The sequence below is a fragment of the Dromaius novaehollandiae genome, chromosome 2 (assembly GCF_036370855.1).
Source record: "Dromaius novaehollandiae isolate bDroNov1 chromosome 2, bDroNov1.hap1, whole genome shotgun sequence".
Taxonomy (NCBI): Eukaryota; Metazoa; Chordata; class Aves; order Casuariiformes; family Dromaiidae; genus Dromaius; species Dromaius novaehollandiae.
The window spans coordinates 54,696,078-54,716,277 of record NC_088099.1 but is presented as its reverse complement, the minus strand read 5'-3'; the positions used below and the strand labels follow the sequence as shown (position 1 = coordinate 54,716,277).

Here is a 20,200-nt window from a genome sequence, read left to right as displayed (position 1 = left end):
TTACTGGGATCACTCCTTTGTCTGTGATCTGCAGGTTTAGTAATGATCTATTCCGTCTGAAACAATATTGGATTCTTACTACTTATGTCTTTTTTAGATTGAAGAAAGTCTCATTTTATTTTTAGAGGTATACTGCTCTACTGCAGTGCCTTCAAGGTAGTTTTAATGGTTTTCTATCACAGTTCATAATTGCTGAATACCTTTACATTTAAAGATTTGATGTTCTATCTTTGTTTTCCTATCACAAAGCTTATAGCTTTGTAAATCTTTTGGGTTGTTTAGTTAAGTAGTAAGTGCCTTTGTTATTAGGCACTGTGGGTGGTATCTTTGGAAATAAATTATCTGAAGAGTTATACTGAAAGAAAACAGTGTGAAGGTAATCGATTTGCCACAGGCTTGACTAGGCCCAGTTAATCTTAATAGCCATCCCACAGCAATGATGTGAACCTTAATAATGCCAACCCTTCTAGTTCCTAACTCTTCCACAACTATATTGACTTTGGCAAAATTTAAAAGTAGGTTTCAGGGGTTAAAAGTCAGCAGAACATAACATATTACTCTTTTTCTATGCCAGTTAAGTGCAGAACTCCTTAAATATCTGGAGACTGCACATTTCAAAACACAGTCAGCAACAGCAGACTTGGTTAGTTACTAAATTTATGACAAGGCTTTGTGATAAGTATCAGGTAGGAAGAACAGTAGATTGTGAAACAACTTCTGGTTTAGCCACTTGGAAAACAGATAGAAAAATAGTATGTAGTCTTCAAACATTAAAATAGTATTCCTTTTATTCTTTTAGATATACTTAGTTTATAATGGGCACAGATAAATGTTTCTTGTAATGATAATCTGTCGCAGGTAATTCACTTTTGAAGGATGTGTGCCCAGGAGACTGTCTGTTTTATACAATTATATAAACTGGGCAAATGAAAGGTATTATTTTTTCCCCAAAGATCTGCCCTGCTCATGTTTGAGATAAATGTAACACAGGACATATGCCATTTGAATTTACTTCCAAAAAAAAAATTGGAGGTAAAGCGATGATTTTCCCTCAGCAAGCTAAGGAATGTAGAGCTATGAGTATCTGTGGACACACAGGCCCTCTGTCAATCCCCTAGACTTGTTTGTTGTATTCAGCTGTATCAGCTTATGTCTATTACTGTAGTAATAAATACTTACACTATTATTGTGGTAACAACATTCCTAATACCACAAAGATACAAAGGCCATTCTTTTCTCATACATTCATAACCTTGGTAGCTGAACCTGGACCAAATTACCCTCCTGTCCTAACAATCTGACTATATTAAACACCTTTTTGAAAGAATATGATAGCATAATATTTGCTGCATAATGCTGAAACCTTATTTTCAAGCAGGATAGGATTCATTAAAGAAGTAGGAAAAAGAAACAAAAAGGAAAAGCTGAAGCTGTAAACATTTTAGAAACAGCTACGTGGCTTTTATTTCAGAGTGGAAAAGGGTGGAAATGCCAGGGAAACATAAGCAAAGAGTTGAATGGAAAAATGATCCAAGAAAACTCAAGCATGTAGAAAACTCAGGAGCAGAAATATGAATACGAAGAAATGAAAAGGGAGCAGGGTCAAAAGAAACACTTCAGACAGAAATAATGGACATCTGGGAAACAAGCAGTATGTATGGTTGAGAAAGAACTTGTAGGAGAAAAATAAAAAGGGTCAGACAGAGAACAGTGAAGGGGATAGTCTGTAGAGATTATAGTGAATGAAGAGGGTATACTCTTTTATATTTAATCACCATTATCCAAAAATGGTAATTAAATTGATGTGTCATTATCAGATCAGTCACTGCCTGACCACAGGTTGTGCTGACCAGAAAAACACAGGTGGGAGGAAGAAAGATTGTTCTTTTGTAGCTCAGTCTTGTCTGACAGTTATGTTGTATTTGCATCATCAGTGAAGCAGTAATTCTATTTGTTAGTATAGGAGCTACACTAGTAGCTACCATGATTTATTGAAGATGACTGCTTTAGAAAGTTGTGAAATAATATTTCAGCTTTCAGAGGTCCATGTTATACAGAATCTAAATGGGTATTGTGAGGAAGTATAAATGTTTTCAGGCCATTATAACCAATTATACAATGTGCTGAGTAGTACTGTTCCTCCCCCGCATCTCCCAGAAAATGAAGGAATCGGGCTGCTAGACAAGCAAGTCTGGAAGTGAGATGCGCTCTGCCACCCTGGCTGACCTATGCTGATGGTGCGGTTCACAGCGCAAAGCTCTCTCGGGGCAGCACAAGCAGCATACGTTAAATAAAAAGTGAAATCTTAAAATCTCTGAGTGAAATCTGTATGAGAAAAATGTTAACCTTTTGTTATAAGAGACTGGAAAATCTTTCCACTAACCCTCAGTTGCTATAAATCAAGTGTAGTCTCACAGACTTGAAAGGAGTTTTATTTCATATAAACATGCAATTACCTGCCTTAAATTAAATCTCAGATGCAGAGCAGCACTCTAAATGTTATTCCAGATCTGTGATTTTCAAAACTTTCTAAACTTCTGAACCCAGAAGGGTTTAACTAGAGTTACGTTTTGCCCATGGCCTTGCTTTGCTCATCATCTTTCCTGTTAGGTAATCTACCAAGTCCGAAGGCACAGCCAGACCACGGGTCAAAAGCACTGCTCTTGCTAGTGTGTTTGTTCATGGGCATCCTCAGACCCATCTCAGGGTGGAAGAGGCCACAGCAAGATCTCAGGGCTGTGTGCAGGCGCTAACTACGATGTTTTAGTACCTTTAACAAATGATAATGCAAAACCACAGATGAACCCCAAAATGAAGAGGAGGTCATGTTTTCTGTGACTGGGAAGCCACTGAGGCAAGGCAACACACAGCAAATCACTTCGTGGCAGTTAAAACTTTGCAGATGGGAATTGGGGGGGGGGGAGCACCCTCTGATTTTTCTCTTTGGGGAGCATTTCATTAACTTAGATGACACTCACAAAACTAAATGGTGCAAGAACGGGCAAGAAAAAGGCAGCAGGCAGTAACAGCGCAGGACGCGGTGAGGGAAAAGGGTGAAACAGGACACAACCTCAGCCTAGGAGCACAGGCATCACCACCTGCATAAGGGGAAGGCGGAAAAATCGAGGCTGTCCCTAAAGGGAGTAGGGGGACAGGAAGCGGAGAAAGGGCTTTATTTAGAGAGAGGGCCCTGCCAAACGCCTTCGGCAGGCGGGAGCTCGCAGTCCCGCGGCCCGGCCCTACCGCCCACGCAGGACCGAAAGCTCCAGTGCGGCGCGTGCGGCGGGAGCCGAGCGGCCCCCGCTGAGGCGCGCCGCGGGGCAGCACGTGCGGCGCAATGGGGGAGGAGGCAACAGCTCCTCGTCGCCGCGCGGCCGTTGGGCTCCGGGGCGGCGCATGCGTGCGCGCGCCCGCGGGGCGGGTGATGGGAGCCGTTACCCGCCCCGGCGGGGAGCGGCGGGCGCGAGGGCGGGGCCGGGGCCGGGGCCGGGGCCGGGGCCGCGCGCCGCCCCCTCCCCCTCCCCCACGTGGCCAGTCGGGCGGAGCAGGCGGCGGCGGCGGCGGCGGCGGCAGCAGCAGCGCAGCCCGGCACGGCCCGGCCTGGCAGAGTAGTGGCCGCCCGCCCGCCCGCCCGCCACGCCCCGCCCGTTGCTCCCGGCCCGCCAGCTCCCTCTCCGCCCCTCGGCCTGTAGGCCCTGCCTGCGGGGTGGGGGAAGCTCCGCGCTGAGGACCGCCCCCCCGCCCCGTCCCCTCCCCGCCCCTCCGGCGCGGCACCCCGGCGGCGGCGGCGGGGACTATGCGGAGATGGCCGTCCAGACCCGAGGCAGGAACAAAGAGTCGCCGCCGCTCAAGCCGGGCCAGCAGCAGCACCAGTCGCCGGGCGCTAGCCCCAGGAGCGGCCGCGGGCACCGGACGCACTCGCCCGGCAGGCAGGGGGCCGGCGCCATGCGGAAGGGAGGCGGCGGCGGCCGGCGGGGAGCGCGGGGCGACCCCCAGAGACCTTGCAAGGAGGGGCCGGCGGCCGAGGGGGCGCGGGACGCGCTGGGCCGCGGGCCCCGGGGGCTCCTGTGCTTCTGCAGAGACCGGCTCCGAGGTGAGGTGGGGGTGAGGGGAGGGAGCGCGCCGCCGCCCCCACGTCGGCCCCCCTCCGCGGCCCCTGTGCCCCGGCTGGCCGGGGGCTCGGGTGGGGGTCAGCCCTTCCCCCGGGGGAAGTGGGATGGGACTTCATCTCGCCTGCCTCCCCCCTTTCCGGGTGTTTCTCGGAGTGCGCGGGTGTGTGTAGCGTTGCTCGGCACAGGCGAGCCGCGATAGCTCTGGTCGCACGGGGCGGCTTTTAAGTACCGCCTTGGAAACGGGAACCTCGGGACGCCCTTCTCCTGGGGAGGGCTCCGCTCCCCGCGGCGGGCGGGGGTGGGAAGAAGCACCTCCGTGAGGAAGCGGGCACCGCTTTCCCCTTCACAGCGTCTCCCCTGCGGAGGGGTGGCAGGACTTGTGTGCGCTGCGTGGGGCAGCGGTTGGCGGCTGGCTACTCTCCCCGTGCCTGTCCTCCAGCCCGACACAGCTGCAGGGGATAAAAGAGGCTGACAGGACCCACGCTCGTGTCAGTGAAAACTGGCGTACAGGAAAGGAAAAGGGCTTTTAAAGGGCTTTTATCTTTTTTTTTTTTTTTTTTTTTTTTTCTCTCCTTTGGGGGAGAAAAGGAAAAACGTGTCCTAAGTTGTCTTAGCACAGCCTATTCATACTGACTAACTCTGCTGACTCTGTTGGCGTTATTTGCCTATTTCTTGACTGTGCTTTGAAGGGATAGAGAGTTGTTTATTCTGAAAGAAAAAGTCTGATTTCTTGTTTGAGCGAGTATATCCATAACATGGATATGTTCTTTTTATGTACACGTTTTCTTCTGTCTTACGTACATGTTTTCTTTTGTCAGGTTATTTTGTAAGAGGTGTTTCAGAAATAAAAAAGCTGATTGTTCGTGTAGTCACCTTAACAGTCTATTTGTGTTGTTTAAAGCTTGTATGTGTAATTATTAACTTGCTGTATGAAGTTTCTTTCTGCAGTTTTGAAGCCTGGTCAAGATTTTTACAGAAAAACTAATGCTGCAATATTTCAACAATTTCCTTTTAGAGAGGCTGTTCTTAACAGATGCTTAAAAATTTGTTCTCTTTTAACAGTGTTTGTTGAAGACAAAAAGGCCTTCATATTAAAAGCCGATAGCAGGATATGGCTCACACTAATTTCAGGTAAGTAGAAGGGATGTGTTGGGGAAAAACCTGTTCTTTTCACCTTTCTTGGTCTGAAGTCATAAACTGTATCAAAATATACTTGGAAATACAATTTAAAAATGAGTGTAGCTCATATTGTAAAGAGAGGGGAAATAACTTCCTGCTTGGTAATTTTTTTAAAGCTGTTATTACAGGAGTTGATGTTGTGCCAGGACATTTGTAGGAAAATGAATGTCTAGATGAGGTCTATGGATCTCTTCTAGTCAGTCATTAACTTCTAGAAAAGACATTGAATAGTGACTGTTATTCAGTAGTGTAATCACAACAGCTTGTTTTGTAAGGATTATTGGTGGAAGAGGATATAACAACAGGGGGGATGTAAATTCAAATGTCATTATCCCTGGGAATATTTGGGAGTAAATAATAAAATCGCTAATGGCCACCCTATTGGAAAAAGCATCTATAACTTTTGCAAGGGTAAATACAAAATATGTTCCTAAAGTTAAGAAATTTTAAATAATAGCGTATTTAGCAGATTCATAATTAGATATACTCTTAAAGTTATTATATGAAAACACTGTCATTGTATTCCAAATATGCTGGTAGTATTAATGACACTGCCAAGAGTTCATGTTGCCAAAGGGAGTTTTTTCAGTTTGATGGATTACATTGCAAAGTTGTAGCAGAGAAATAATTCTTAGCTTAAGGACTAATTGATGAATAAACTGTTCATGAATTGCTTTGTTTACCTCTGTTTATGCTGCATCTCTTAGACTAGTAGTTATTTAAATGACACAAAAACATGGTCAAAGATGACCAAATGGTCAAAAATTGAATACTTTTCTATGATTGAAATTTGAGAGCAGATCAGGCAGACAGCCTTGTAATTTCTGGAGTTTACATTTGGATCTGAAAACTCGATAACGAATTGAATGCTTCAGGGAGCTATTTACAATTTTTAGCAGAAAAGCTATTGCAGATAGTAAACTATGTAAATATATAAATATACTAAATATTAAATAGTGGTTTGGTAACTTTTAGTGATGGCTGGATTTTTGTTTTGTTGTTTTGTTTAAGCTTTCAAGTCCAGGCTTTCAAAATACAGAGACTCCTACAGATGGAGTAAATTTTGTTATAGTGTTTGGTGGGGTTTTTTGTTCTTCTTTTTAGAAATTAACTCCAACTTAGGCACTACAATAAAGTTACAGGATTTTCAAGACCGTTCTTATACAATGCTTTGATGTATTCTGATGTTTTCTTATGACTGCTGAATTGAGGCCTAGTTCTTGAAGACATCTTTTCCAGAGTCTCACAATGAAATATTTTGAGTAAGCTGCAAAAGTAGTCAATCCTTAGACTTTACTCATTGTTACCAGTCCTACTGTACTTCTGTGTAGTCACTTTTGAGGCTTGCAAAGTATTAACCAGTTTCTACCATGTTTCACATTTTCAGCATCTCAGCATTTGCTCTCTTTATGAATAAGTTCTGTATGTTACGTCTTTTTAAGAATGACTTCTCTTTTTCGTATTTAATTTACAGAACTAGAATGCTTCTTGTATGCCATTCATGTTGCCTTTCTTAGAATAGAACACAGGCGAAAATAGAAAATCTGAAGAGTCAAAAATCAGATTTTACTCAACAGCCCTAGTATGCAAAAATTTGATCGCATGCTTCTGTTGGCTGAGAAAATATCATTTGCAAATTCAAGTACATAGCGGTTGTATGAATCTGTGTAACATCAGGACTGTGTAGTGTTGCTCTCCTTCTTGCTTCTTCCCTTTCTTCCCCCAGTAAGAACATTAAGGGAGTCAGAGGATGGTAATTTAAGAGAGCTGCTCCATGTGTTTTCCTTCAGAAACTAGCTTACTGTGAGTCTGGATACAGCCTGTTAAAGACTGTAGATCTGTACTTGTAGTGTAAGTCTATGAATGGTGCATGTTGTCTCTTGAAATGTAAGTAATTACATTAATTGCTCTGTGATTACAAAAGGTTTTCTTTATATATTTACAATAAAGAATGATAATGTGAAGTTGAATAAAAATAGATATGAAATTCTTCTGAATAACTGATTAAAGGTATTTATTTCACTGAATTTAGATAAAATATTTGCAGAAGGGAAAAAGATTTAAATAAATTATTTTGTTTATGAAATAAGTGACACCTTTGAATCTGAATTGTAATTTCAGTATAAATACGTAATTTAATTGCAACATAAATACACTGTTTTTGGTTTATTTGATACCTCCTGAATTTGAGATCATGAGCAGTACTAGTTGTTAATGTGCATCATGTCCTTACTGTATATGCTTTCCCAACATCTAATCTGTCTTGAATTTGATTTTTTTGTAGTTGAGATGTGTATGTATATGTGTTCATGTGTTTGAAAATTTATGTATATATTTCTGCATCTAATCTTATTGGGAAGACAATCTTAAAAGTTTTACTGAGAAATAAAATAATGCATTATTGTGCTTTTGTCTGTGAATGTCAGATTCAATAAGTAATAGTTAAAAAAAGGAATGAACTGTTCTCTTTCTGTCCACACAGTTACTCTGAAAGAAGTTTGTGTACTAAATATGGATTATTACATTGCTAACAGAGCTGATGTGCTTACCTGGAATTCCAAACATCATATTTGCTATACTGAAAAAAGTATTTGCAGCTTCTGTGTGAGAAGTGATGTAATTGTCCTTAATGTAAAACAACTGCAGCTCACTGAAACTTTAAATGTGAGATAGACTGAGCAATCCTCAGTAAACTTTTTTTCTAGAAAGTATGTGTAAAAATGTAAAGTTTTCAATATAAGATTGTAGAACTCATTCTCTAACTGGAATTCAGTTGAGAAAACTGCTTCAGTGACCAAAGTGGAGCTGAAAAACTAAGGAAACTTCTGAGTGGTATTGTGTAAATTCAGCTACTACATGAAATATGTAACTTTAAGTAGATGTTTTCCTTTTAGTTGTATAGGCAGGTAGGCTAGACCTATTTATTCCCCTTATGTGATACTTTTTTGTTTTTTCACCCCTGAGGGTTCAGTTCACATATCTTTATATTCAAAACTTAATGTTAAAATTGAGATTCATAAATATAGCTTGTTGCATTGTCAACTGTAGTGACAATGATAACGGGTACTGCCATGGGTGGCAGCGACAACAGTTTCTGCCTCTCTGTCAGAGGTACATACTTTGGGGGAATGTATAGCTGGGAAGTAAGTGTACCTTCAGTCCCTTCTTTCACTATAAATTTAGTCTTCTTGCAAAGGTATTTTCTTTCTATTGTTCCTGCTGCTTGCCAGAAGCAGCCCATCACATGCGTGTAATGCAGACACATTATGAACATATGCACATTCACTAACCCTCTGACCATCTCTTGCCTCAGTATGCAAGTGTTTTACTTACAATGAACAGCTGTGCACACAACTTGACCCCTTCTGTGGAATGCAGACATAGGTGCCATGCCCCCAGGCCTGTGTGCAGTTGAAGGTTTGTGAAGATCAGCACCATGGAGAGGGGCGTGATGCTCAGCACCTTTCTGGCTCTAGGTGGGCATGAGCAGGAATGGTGGTTGTCTTCTCAGCTTTCTCTCTGCTCCGTATAGCCTCTGCAGCTAAGATGGCCCTTCACTAAGCATATATACTTTCTTAGATTGAAGGTAGCCAGTCTACCTGACTTTCCTATGGCAGAGAACCACTGTGTGTCTAGAAAGCAACCAAGACTCCTGCAGTCTAAACGGAGCACCATGATCCCTCTATCTTTAATGCCTACTCTTGATCGCTCACTCTTGCTAGGTTTGCATCTGGAGTGTGAGCTCTGGATACCTTGTGAATACTGCCCAAGCAAAATGGATTGGCTCCTGCTCTCTGTGGATCTTGTCGTGCTCAACAAGTCAGAGACCTAGACTGTTTACCCACAACTTTATCATCATCTGTCATTTCTTTTCCCTCTTCAAATTACCTCACTTATTCTCTACCGCAGTGATCAGTAACAACAGTACAAATGGCCTCAGAATGGGCAAAGGATGTGTTACTATGTAGTGGTTCCACCATTTTTAGGAATTATGTAATAGTCTCAATATAACTTATAATTGCTTATAACTAAGTCTTGTTTCTTGATACCTCAAATAGATTTGTTAGATTGTGATGTATCTGTTTGAGTGATGCAGGGTACAGGTGAGACCATCACCTGTTGCTTAATACCATCAGCATAACTTTAGATGTTCTGAAAGTTGATCAAAAAAGTTGATTCAGATGTTCCTGTATCTTTGCTCCCTTGGAGACTGAGCACCTTCTGTGCACTAAGCCCAGTCTCTGAAATAGTACTGTAATTGCTTTAAAAAACATGATTTCATGTTCTATGATTTAAATATTTAAATAACTTGGCCCTTTTTGTTTTCTTTACAGCTGCTTTTGCAGGAGTCCTACATTGGTAAGATTATATTTATTGCTTGAGAGTAACACGATATTTTAAAATAATAAAAATGTCATTTTGACTTTTACATAGACAGGCTATGGGGATTATTTATCTTCAGATCTTTCCTCTCAAAACCAAATTGTCATCTCAAAGATCAATAATTCTGTTCCTGTGAAGCTGACTTAAAGGGTTTCCTAAGGCTGTTCAGCCAAGAGTGAAGCTTCCTTTCCAGGTGGAAAACATTGTCCAGCTATGTGAGTTCAGGTGCATTTCTACTAGCAGACCTTTTACCCTTGAGCTGATTTTGAGGGTCCAGGTTAAATCCTTTCAGCTTTCTCCTACATTCTGATTATTTACATTCTGCTTTAATTTCTTAGTTTAGCATCAGGTTCCCTTCCATCTCGTCAGAGAAGACTGGTAAATATTTTGCGTGCAGAGGAGCGTCCTTTCAACTGCTTTTTGTAGCCATAATGCTTGTGTTTTGGGTTCCATCCCAATCTTCACCCTCTGTTTTTGTGGTAAAGACCTGGAATAGAATGGCTTCTACAGTGATCTTCCCCCAGCTGTGATTGCAGAGATAAAAAGTAACAGATCCTGCTACTCTGTTTTTGTTTTCTATCTAAAAAAGAACTAACGATCGTTGTAGTCTGTTTCTTGCCAATTTCTACCCAGAAGCAGAGGCATGTGCACTGCTCTATTTCTTTCTTTTTTCACGCTTTTCAGAGATAAAGCTCAGAATTTGCAAATAATTATGGAGGCAAAACTTGCATTTTTTCTGGCTTTTTATTTTTTCATAGCTGCATCTTTATTTAAATTTTGATGGTAAGCACATATAGTTGCAGATAACTGCATTATAATACAAGTCAGGAAAGACTTTTATAGAAAAAACATGCAGTACATACATGTGCACTGTAGTATTTCCACCAGTTGTTAATCTGTCTTTCTTTTCTTTTGTCCTTGTTTTCATTTGAATTTTCTTTCCTACAGTATAGACTTGTTAGTTTTAGTAGCATTAAAATTTTGATTGTTAAGTTGCTGCACTTAAGTTAAAATGCATTAAAATGTTTTATAACTAATTATATAATAGTATTTAATAGATGGTCTACGGTTTCATGGTTTTTTTCCAAGTTAAAATAGTCTGAATAGAGGAGAATGTTCTTATGATATATGAGTAAATTAAAATATCAGTTTGTAAGTAGACTTTAAGTCTGCATGAAATGTTTGCAGGATATTTCTTGGTATGTATGACATAGTACAGGTTCTAAAACTCTTTATTCATTTTTAATTATTAGACTTTTTTTCTTTAACAGGTGTCATATAACAACTCTTTTTGAAAATGACCGTCATTTTTCTCACCTGTCAACGCTAGAAAGAGAAATGGCTTTTCGCACTGAAATGGTTAGATTATCTTTTAACAAAAATTCAGTGATTGGAAAACTTCTGTCCATAATCTTGTGATTGTGGACCTTCCAAAATTTCATAATACTTTATATACAATTAATATATTGATATTTCACAACTAACGTTCATTAGTTTTACCTATAGAGCATTTGTGTGTCTTACAGTTCATGTGAATGTATCTCTTAAAATAATTTGCTTGAAATATAATTTAAAAATATGATTGTAGAGGACCTAAAATACAAAGTTGCAAATACCCTGTAACATACTTTCAATTACAGCCACGTTATGCAGCAGTTCTTTAAAAATCACTTTTCATTAGTACATATAACATATGTATACATCTTTTTGCAGCTTTTGTTTATTCTGAGAATTGTGCAATACTATGCTAGTGCACATTACCTGCCAAAATGAGAGATTTTAAGATGCACTTGTGAGACAAGGTAGAAGGAAGTCCTCCTTGCTTGCTTCACTGGTACTAGTAGAAGATATTTGGAAAACTGCATAGTAATCTTGAATAATTTTGTCCTATTTTGTTATAATACAAAATTTCATGTAAAAAAAGCCTATCTATGGCAATTCATGAAGTAGAAGTGACCTCTTTAATCCTAAATAATAATTCTGCACTCCTGTAGGGTCTTTATTATTCCTACTTCAAGACCATTATTGAGGCACCATCATTTTGGAATGGAGTATGGGCCATTATGAATGACAGACTAACTGAATATCCTTTAGTGATTAACACTTTACAGAGGTTCAATCTTTACCCAGAGGTAAGCCACATTTTAAAAAGTATACCTTCTGAGCAGTCTTTGGTTTCTCTAACTTTGATTATAAGTTTGTAAGAAATGTTACTCTGGAAAGTGTGGCTCTGTTACTTCACACACTGATCAACTGCTATGGATAGTTACCATTCTGAGACTTCAGGTATATCCAATCAAATATGAATGTTCTCTACATCTTAATAATTCACGCCCTAAAACTGCAGTCTAATTCTATATTTCTCTGTCTGTCTTTTTTTGTTCTTTTCACTGAAAGCAGGTAAGTTGCTGACATTTTGCGCTTCAGGAAATATGACACATGAAATATCAATAGTATATGGCATATGCATGTGAATAATGTCTGTAATGGTGCAGATACTGAGAGGTTATTTAGGCTTGCATTTTGTGTAGGACCATGAACTAACGAATCATCACAGTTCACTGGCCCTAAAATCCATGAATGGTTGTTGTTTACTTTGTATATTCCAGAAGAAATTTCTCTTTCAAAGGCTAACTATTATTGTTTTGTACTTATTTGATGTTAGACTTGGTTACTTATTCTGTTTTTGACTCTAAAAAAGAGCTTGTGTCCTAGTACAGAAACATTTCTCCCTCTTATGGTTGTGAAATGTGGTGATGCACACACTTTTGCCTGTGTGTCTCAAACATTTTGAAAAGGGGAACCTGCTTTGCTTAATCTATTTTGGTGTAACTCCATGTGTCAGTAATAACTTAGTTTTTGAGGAATCACAGCATAATCATGCCTGTAATTGCTAGTTACTAGCATTTATGCTCATTCCCCTGCTCTGATGGAGCAGAGCCGCTTCCAGGGATTACATGTTTAAGAGTTCTCTGCATGCATATTACACAACTTGCATATACTAGTTTCATTTGCGTCTTATTTTCTTTCTCTGGAACAGCTAAATGCTACAGACTACTGCTTCTTTGTTATCCCCTTTTTGTTTTTTTATATGTAAAAGAGACTGGAGCTCAATTTTAGAAATGTAACCTTAGGAACAACTGCATTATTTGAATAATATAGTGTTATTTTCTTTAGCTAAAAAAAAAGAAAAGTATCGTCTTCAGCTGCGGTCTGACTAGCAAAAGTATCTGATCAAATGAACTTGTTCTAACTGAATTATTAGTAGCAAAGTTAAAGATTCCTGAGTAAACTGGATGATGAAATCAAAACAAGAGCAACCATAAAATGACTGACTTTCTATAAGAACATTAAGTTGATTACTGTGCAGAAAGTGTAGGCTTGTCTGTTCATTCAGAGTTCTCTAGCATTTTACTGGCTCATAGAACTTTTTAATAATATATGAATTCATTCATTATATCTGTGCCTGTGTGGGCACACAAAGCAGACAAATATTCTCTACTCCTTTCAGCCATTTGCTGCTTGATGTCTAGCCTTCCTGTAAATAGTTTTTTAAATGGTATTTCTTGAGTGCTGTTGTTTCTACATAGCTGCATCTATATAATTTGTCAGTAGATACAACGTGACATCCGAAATATGTTCTCCAAATTTTTTGTACTTTTGTTTTACCGTAATTATAATGGGGCTGTGCATTAGGAAGATGTTTGTGGATTTCTTTGCTTTGTTGGCAATGAAGTATTTCCTTCTGATACCTAGTATCCAGTCATATTTTTTGTGAAAGTTTTCCATTTCCTATTTAATATTTAGGAGGACTTCAGCCTTTTCAGCCCAATACTAGCATTAAGACTGAATTTGAATAAAATTTTTTGTTTATTTAATGGAGTTTGAAATTAATTGCATCAAAAATAGCCTTGAAATCCACGTATTAAACAGGATGCAGAACCCATTAAGAAAAACAGAACAGGTTCTAGATGGACAGTTGGTGCCAGCCTTGAAACCTCAAAAAAAACAAAACAAAACAAAAAAACCCAAAAAAAAGCAGTACATAGCAGTCATGGACTAAGTGGTCTGTGTAAATTAAAAATATGCAGTAGAAGAAAAAATTTCAAAAAGATCAAGCCAGTCTTTGTACTTATACAGTATTATAGTGCCAACAAAATCTTGATTTTCTAGGTATTTGCTGCATAGTCAGGTTGTTCCATTAGTTGTGTTGCTGTTTTGGTCTATGGTCTCTGATGTAAAGTGGCAGAGAGGGAATGTGTTAATGTCATGCTAATAAGCAATTAGCTGTTTGGCTGTTCATCTTTACAAAACAGTTCATATATCTGTATGTGGCCATGCTGATGAAAATTTTAGCTGGGCTGAAGAATGTTCCAAATACCCATATGTTTTCAGTGCTTACTCAAAGGCAACTAGTAAAAGGGATCGACTTTTCTAAATATTATTTCGTAGCAAAGGACTGGCCTACAGAGGATCTCCTGGATCTGCAAAATAGTCTGTTCTGTGTTTTGTACTTGCTGCTTCTTATCCAACACAGAACAGTAGAAATTTCAAAAAAGCTGTTATCTTCTAATTGACGTAGCAATTTTGTATTACTAATTTGCTTTCATTTTTATTGCCATGTTAACTGTTCAAGTAAAGTAACTTTTTAAAAATATTTCTTTGCTTTGTATGAAGTACGTAATCAGGTAGCTTTTTTTTTTTTTTTTTTTTTTTTTTTTTTTGAGAGTATTCACATGTGATAATGTCTGCAGTAGATGTTAGCACTTCTGGCATGAAAAGGTTAAGTTAATAAATCAAGTAGGATTTTTTTATGTGGCATTGTTTCAGCCAAAATGCTTTATGTGTTTAGGGCAGTGTCATTTTTAGGGCTAGTCATGCAGATATGCTAGACAGATGTCTCTGAGCTGCCATACACATTCCACTGGTAGCTTACAAACCACACTCAGTTGCTCAGTTGATTAGAGGAAGGATCTGGAATTGGTTCCCAAGTCTTGTTGTTGCTTACCTGGAGAAGCATCAAGAATCTGGTTCATATATGCACACATGCATAGTCAGAAATGCCTGGCACAAATTTTCAGGAAGCTTTCAGGAGTTCAAGACAGTGTACTTTGTAGGACACAGTATTGAGGCAGGGAGTCTGGGTCTAGGAAGAAAGATGTAGTTATTTTTTGAGAATATAAGGTTCGACTTTTTCCCAACGGTGAAGAATTATGAGTGTTGGAGCCCTAGTATGAAGAATTAATAAATCATAGAGTCACAGAACAGCTGAGGTTGGAAGGAACCTCTGTAGATCAACTAATGCCACCCCTCTGTTCAAAGCAGAGAGAGCTAGAGCAGGTTGCTCAGGGCTGTGTCCAGTTTGGTTTTGAATATCTCCAAGAATGGAGACCCCACAATGTCTCTGGACAACCTGTTCCAGTGTTTGACCACTCTCACAATAAAATTCTTTTTCTTACTTGTAAATGGAATTTCCTGTATTTCAATTTGTGCTCACTGCCTCTTGTTCTGTCACTGGTGCCACTGCAAGGAGTCTGGCTTCATCTTTTTTACTCCTGTCTTGGAGAGCTGAGAACTGGACACAGCACTCTGGATGTGGTCTCACTGGTGTCAGACAGAGGGAAGGATCACCTCTCACAACCTGCTGGTGACAATCTTCCTAATGCAGCCTAGGGTACTCTTGCCCTTCTTCACAGCAGGTGCGCGTTGCTGGCGCATATTCAACTTGTCCACCAGAATGCTTAGGTCCTTTTCTGCAAAGCTACGTTCCAGCTGGTCAGCCCTCAACCTGTACTGGTACATAGGGTTATTCTTCCCAAGTGCTGGACTTTGCATTTCTCTTTGTGCAATTCCTGTTGGCCCATTTTTCCAGCCTGTTGAAGTCCCTTTGAATGGCAGCACAACCATCAACCACTCCTGTTTTTTTTATATTTTGCAAACTTGCTGATGGTGCACTCTGTGCTATCATCCAGATTAGTAATAAAGATGTTAAACAGAATTGGCACCAGTATTGACCGCTAGGGTGCTCCACTAGTGACTGACCTCCAGCTGGACTTTGTGCCACTAATCACAGCCTTCCAAGCCAGTTCAGCCCATTTGCAATCCACCTGACTGCCTACTTACCTACTTTGTATTTCATCAGTTTGTCTATGAGGATGTTTTAGGACACGGGTTGAAAGCCTTGCTAAAAGTCAAGATAAACAACATCCCTTGCTGTCCCTTGTCCACCAAGCCAGTTATCGCAGAAGGCCGTCGTGCTGGTCAGGCATGATTTACCCTTTGTAAATCTGTGCTGACTACTCCCAATCACCCTTTTTGTCCTTAGTGTGTTTGGAAATAGTTCCCAGGAACATTTACTCCATCACGTTCTTGGAAATCAAGGTGACTGGCCTTTTAAATTGGTTTTAATCTAATTAGGCTATCTGTTCTCTGTCAACAAAATCTAGAATTTTAACTTCTAATACACAAAATGGTTCAATGGGGAACCTTCCACAGAATATTGAAATATACCAGTTTTTCCAAATACTTCAGCTTAATGGTTGAAATGATTCCTATTCTAGAGCAGGCATAATTTTACTTTCTTAGTCAGTAGTTGGTCTGTGTTGGGTGCCTTTAGTGAATTGTGTTCAACAATGCTTCGTTGCTTAGATAAATTCTAAGCTTGAAAAAAAAATCTTGGATGAGGTTTAGTTGTCATGAAATGTTACCTAATCTCAAAATTCCTTTTTAGAAACATCAAATCCTGTTTTCCACATAGGTGGTCCTTGCCAGCTGGTACCGCATATATACTACCATAATGGATTTCCTGGGTGTTCCAACAAAGATATGCTGGACAGTAAACAGAGGGACAGGGCTTAGCCCTGTTGAAAGCTGTGAGGGTGAGTTATGTTTTGGTCTAGTTTCTTCCTGGAAGCATGTAATTGTGGCTTTACATATTTCAGAAGGAATAAATATTCCTATGGCTTTAACACTGCTTGCTTTAATTTTGCTAAGCCTGTGTTTCTGGCAGAGTAACAACATATGTGAGAAGCACAAAAGAAGATACTTCTAAGAACATCAGGGGTGTGGGCTTTGCCTTTTAGATATATCCTCCTATCTAGGTTTAACTCATATACTGCACTTCTAATCTTCACAGATGAAGTCTGAGCCTTCATAGTCTTGGGCTCCTATAAAGAGCAAAGTGTCACTAAATATAATTGAAGATCATTGGAGATATATTAAATATTTGTAGATTCTGTAGAATATACATTCTGCAGAATGTGTATATTTCAGAATCTTACATTTCAAATTCTTATCCTCTGTATTTCCTCCCCAAACCAGAACTTGAGGGGAGGGATGGGGAAGAAAGGGAAAACACAAGGCTCCCTTTTGAAGGTATCTTTTGTAGTGATTCTGCTGGGAAAATCCTGCTAATATTCAACCTAAGAATTTCAGCCTTATATCGTGATTCTGATATCAAAGCTTGGATGCTGCCACTTCTTTGCATTTTTTCCATACTTAAAATAGTGCTGATAGTGGCTTGTCAAGTGAGTTTTATGTGATAAAAGTACCTTGTCCAGAAACACCATTGTGTTGTTTTACAGTCAGTTATAGCTAAATGATAAAAGGTAGTTTGTGAAGCTATTTCATTTTATCACTTAAAATGTCTTCAAGTGGTGACATGTTAATATTTTTCCATTGCATAAAGGCTGTAAGAACTTTCTTCAGCGCATGAACCATTCACTTTCTCTAATTTTGTCAGAAGCAATAATAGTGAATAAATTGTAATTTATCTTCCCTGTTTGTGGGGGGAAGAACTTTCTCAGGGCTTCCACACTGGCTGGGCATGTTGTCATCTTACTTTTGAGAGCTGTCCTCATGTATTTTCAGCAATAATGATTAGTCATTTCTGCAGACTGAACTGTGAGGTTTTGCTAGATACTCTGTAGTGAATACGGCTTTTTATGCTGTATAGCTGTAATAATTAGAGCCAGGACGGTTTAAAAAATAATGGGAAAGAGAAGAATAATAGGTATGTGAACATAGAAGTGTTTGTGAATAAATAAATTGAAAGGCTTGCATTATTGGAATAACTCTTGGCTCCTAATAAAACAAGGTGAAGAAAGAGCATTTGTGGTACAGTGATATATATGAAGATGGCTTTACTCCTGCAAAGAGGGTAGGAAGTTAGAGTGTAGGGAGTATGAGCCCTTTCAAAAAAAACTCTGTGAAGTCAGAATGTGGTCTTTGGAGAATGTTCTTATAGTCATGCTTATCCCTTAAATACACTGCGTCTTTTTTTAAAGTTAATGCTTTTGTCTTGGTTTATGCTGACTGCTCAAATGCTGTCTCCTCTCTGTACTCCCTTTTTCAGGAGTATAGTCCTCTGATTTAATCCCCCCAGTAATCTTGGTGACACTTATCTTTTTTGCTTTTCTGTTTCTGTAGGTATATTACAGTAGCATGCTATGTGCCATATTATGCTGACTTGGTTGTGGTTTATAAACAATATAATATTTCATATATTTTGGCAATATGTGTTAACTTTTTGTTTGTTTGTTAGGGCTGGGGGACCCTGCTTCCTTTTATGTTGCTGTGATTTTTCTTTTGAATGGATTAATGATGTCACTGTTCTTCATATATGGCACATACCTGAGGTAAGACAGTTGTGACTGAATTATTTAATTGGTGCTAGTTGTCTGTCTTTATAGTAGCATTTTAAAAAATGAATGGTAAAATGTTTTGATGGGGTGTTGTTTGTTTGTTTGTACAGTAGTAGGTTTTTTTTATTACAATATACATTGTCACTAAATATTACTGGGACAGAGAAGCTTGTTGATTAAAACTAATGATGATGCTACAAAAAGTTGCGGAAAATTTCAGTGAAGTGGGTATCTTACTGACACCACTTTGTTGTGCATAAAACTAGGTACTATCCAGTTTTTAAACAGCTTTTGATATGATGTGCTCTTAAAATTTTTAGTGCAACACATTTGTAAATAAGGTATGAATGATACTGTACGTACAATCAAGGTTAGAGTTTTCATGGTGCTCTGCCTGAAGTCATATTGCATTTCTTTCATTTTTAGCTTAAATGAGAAGGAAAAGTATTTTAAGATAATACTTTGTTTGCAGGCATTTGTATACACTTCTCTTTTTCTGTGAATTTCTGCTCTCAGTATCTGTCCTTAAATTTCAGGAACTATAATACACTTTCATATGAAAATGGGCTCCACATTCAGCAGAAAAACAGAAGTGGAAACACTTTTACAATTTTATTTTCATATGCCAATTGTGCAAAAATGAAAAGGCATGCTACATTTTCCTCTAAGAAATGTGATTTTTCCCCCACCTCATTCCCTGGCTTCACTTTCTTGTGTTCTGTTCCTGCTCTCTCTGAAGCATGTGCTGATTCTAAAGAGTGCTGAAAGTTCAAATAAGGAATAGTGCAGGGCAGGAACTGAATGTGACAGTGAAAAGAGGAAGTTGCCAATTGAAACTATCAAGTATTTGGGTGTAAAGTGTGTATGTTTGTGTTTCTTAATATAGGAAATGAATGCCTCATGCTTTGGGGAAGTAAATGAACTTTGAATATTAGTATCATTAACTTGTCATGTTTCTCTTAAGGGAGATGTATAGACATCAACATTTCATACTAATGTCATTGAAAAGTCACTATTGTCTTAACTTCTCAGTACTGTGAGTTGGGCTGTGTTGAATGTAAGTACTAGTCTTGTAAATAAATATCAAGTGTTGAAAGTAATTTAATTTTAAATGCAAATGATCTGCAGTGTAGGTAGTCAGGATGATTAGAATATCAATGCAATTCTTTCAAGGTGTAAGCCACTAGCTATCTGGGGTTACAAAAAATGACTGACTACACAGTTTCCTGCAAGTAGTTTTATGATATTATTTATTTATTCTGAAGAAAGTCATAATTGGATACCAGATATAGATGACTGCTTAGTTGTTATGGCAGTTCCAAGGTTCTTCTTACTCAAGGAATGCCAGGATAATTAGGCTTTTCTGTAAGGTGTGAGAAATAGAAGAACCAAATACACCATTCCAGAGCAATCCAATTCTAATACATTGAAGTAGGTAATCTCATGAATGGTGGCAAGTCTCCTTCCTAAAGCTGTTTTGTTTCTGCTATGCACTTTGATGGACTTTTTCATGGCCTGACTTATTTGATCATGGGAGACCATCCTCTAATATTCCATCTAACATTTCATCCTGTAATTTGTTGGCAGCAATCATCCCTAGCATACGTAATTGTTTTTCTTCTACTTTTTCTCTCCATATGTATTCATGGAGTGTATGCTTTATTTCTATTTCAGCCTTTGCTTACTCTTAGTCTCCTCACAACTTTGACTAGTGATGGAAGGTGAAAGGATTGTGGAAGACCACTTTGTTACCTTAGTTTTCCAAGCTAGCATGTGTTTCCACCTCTGTGCTCACTGTACTCTGTAGTGAGCTTGATCAAGGAGTTAAGCTAGCAGAAAACTAGTTGCTCTTGTAGGATTAACTTTTTGCTGTTTAGCTTCCTT

The 20,200-nt window shown here is 39.1% G+C and overlaps 1 protein-coding gene across 1 annotated transcript in view; it reads left to right on the top strand.

Moving 5' to 3' along the window:
- The first annotated feature begins 3,630 nt into the window (after positions 1–3,630).
- Positions 3,631–20,200, top strand: part of DPY19L1 (dpy-19 like C-mannosyltransferase 1) — a 51,296-nt gene continuing 34,726 nt past the window's right edge. The window contains exons 1-7 of the mRNA XM_064506549.1: positions 3,631–4,093; positions 5,175–5,243; positions 9,626–9,650; positions 10,946–11,033; positions 11,669–11,806; positions 16,432–16,552; positions 18,217–18,310. Of these exons, the coding sequence (XP_064362619.1) occupies positions 3,805–4,093; positions 5,175–5,243; positions 9,626–9,650; positions 10,946–11,033; positions 11,669–11,806; positions 16,432–16,552; positions 18,217–18,310 (824 nt within the window). The 5' untranslated portion in view covers positions 3,631–3,804. The remainder of the gene's footprint in view (positions 4,094–5,174; positions 5,244–9,625; positions 9,651–10,945; positions 11,034–11,668; positions 11,807–16,431; positions 16,553–18,216; positions 18,311–20,200) is intronic.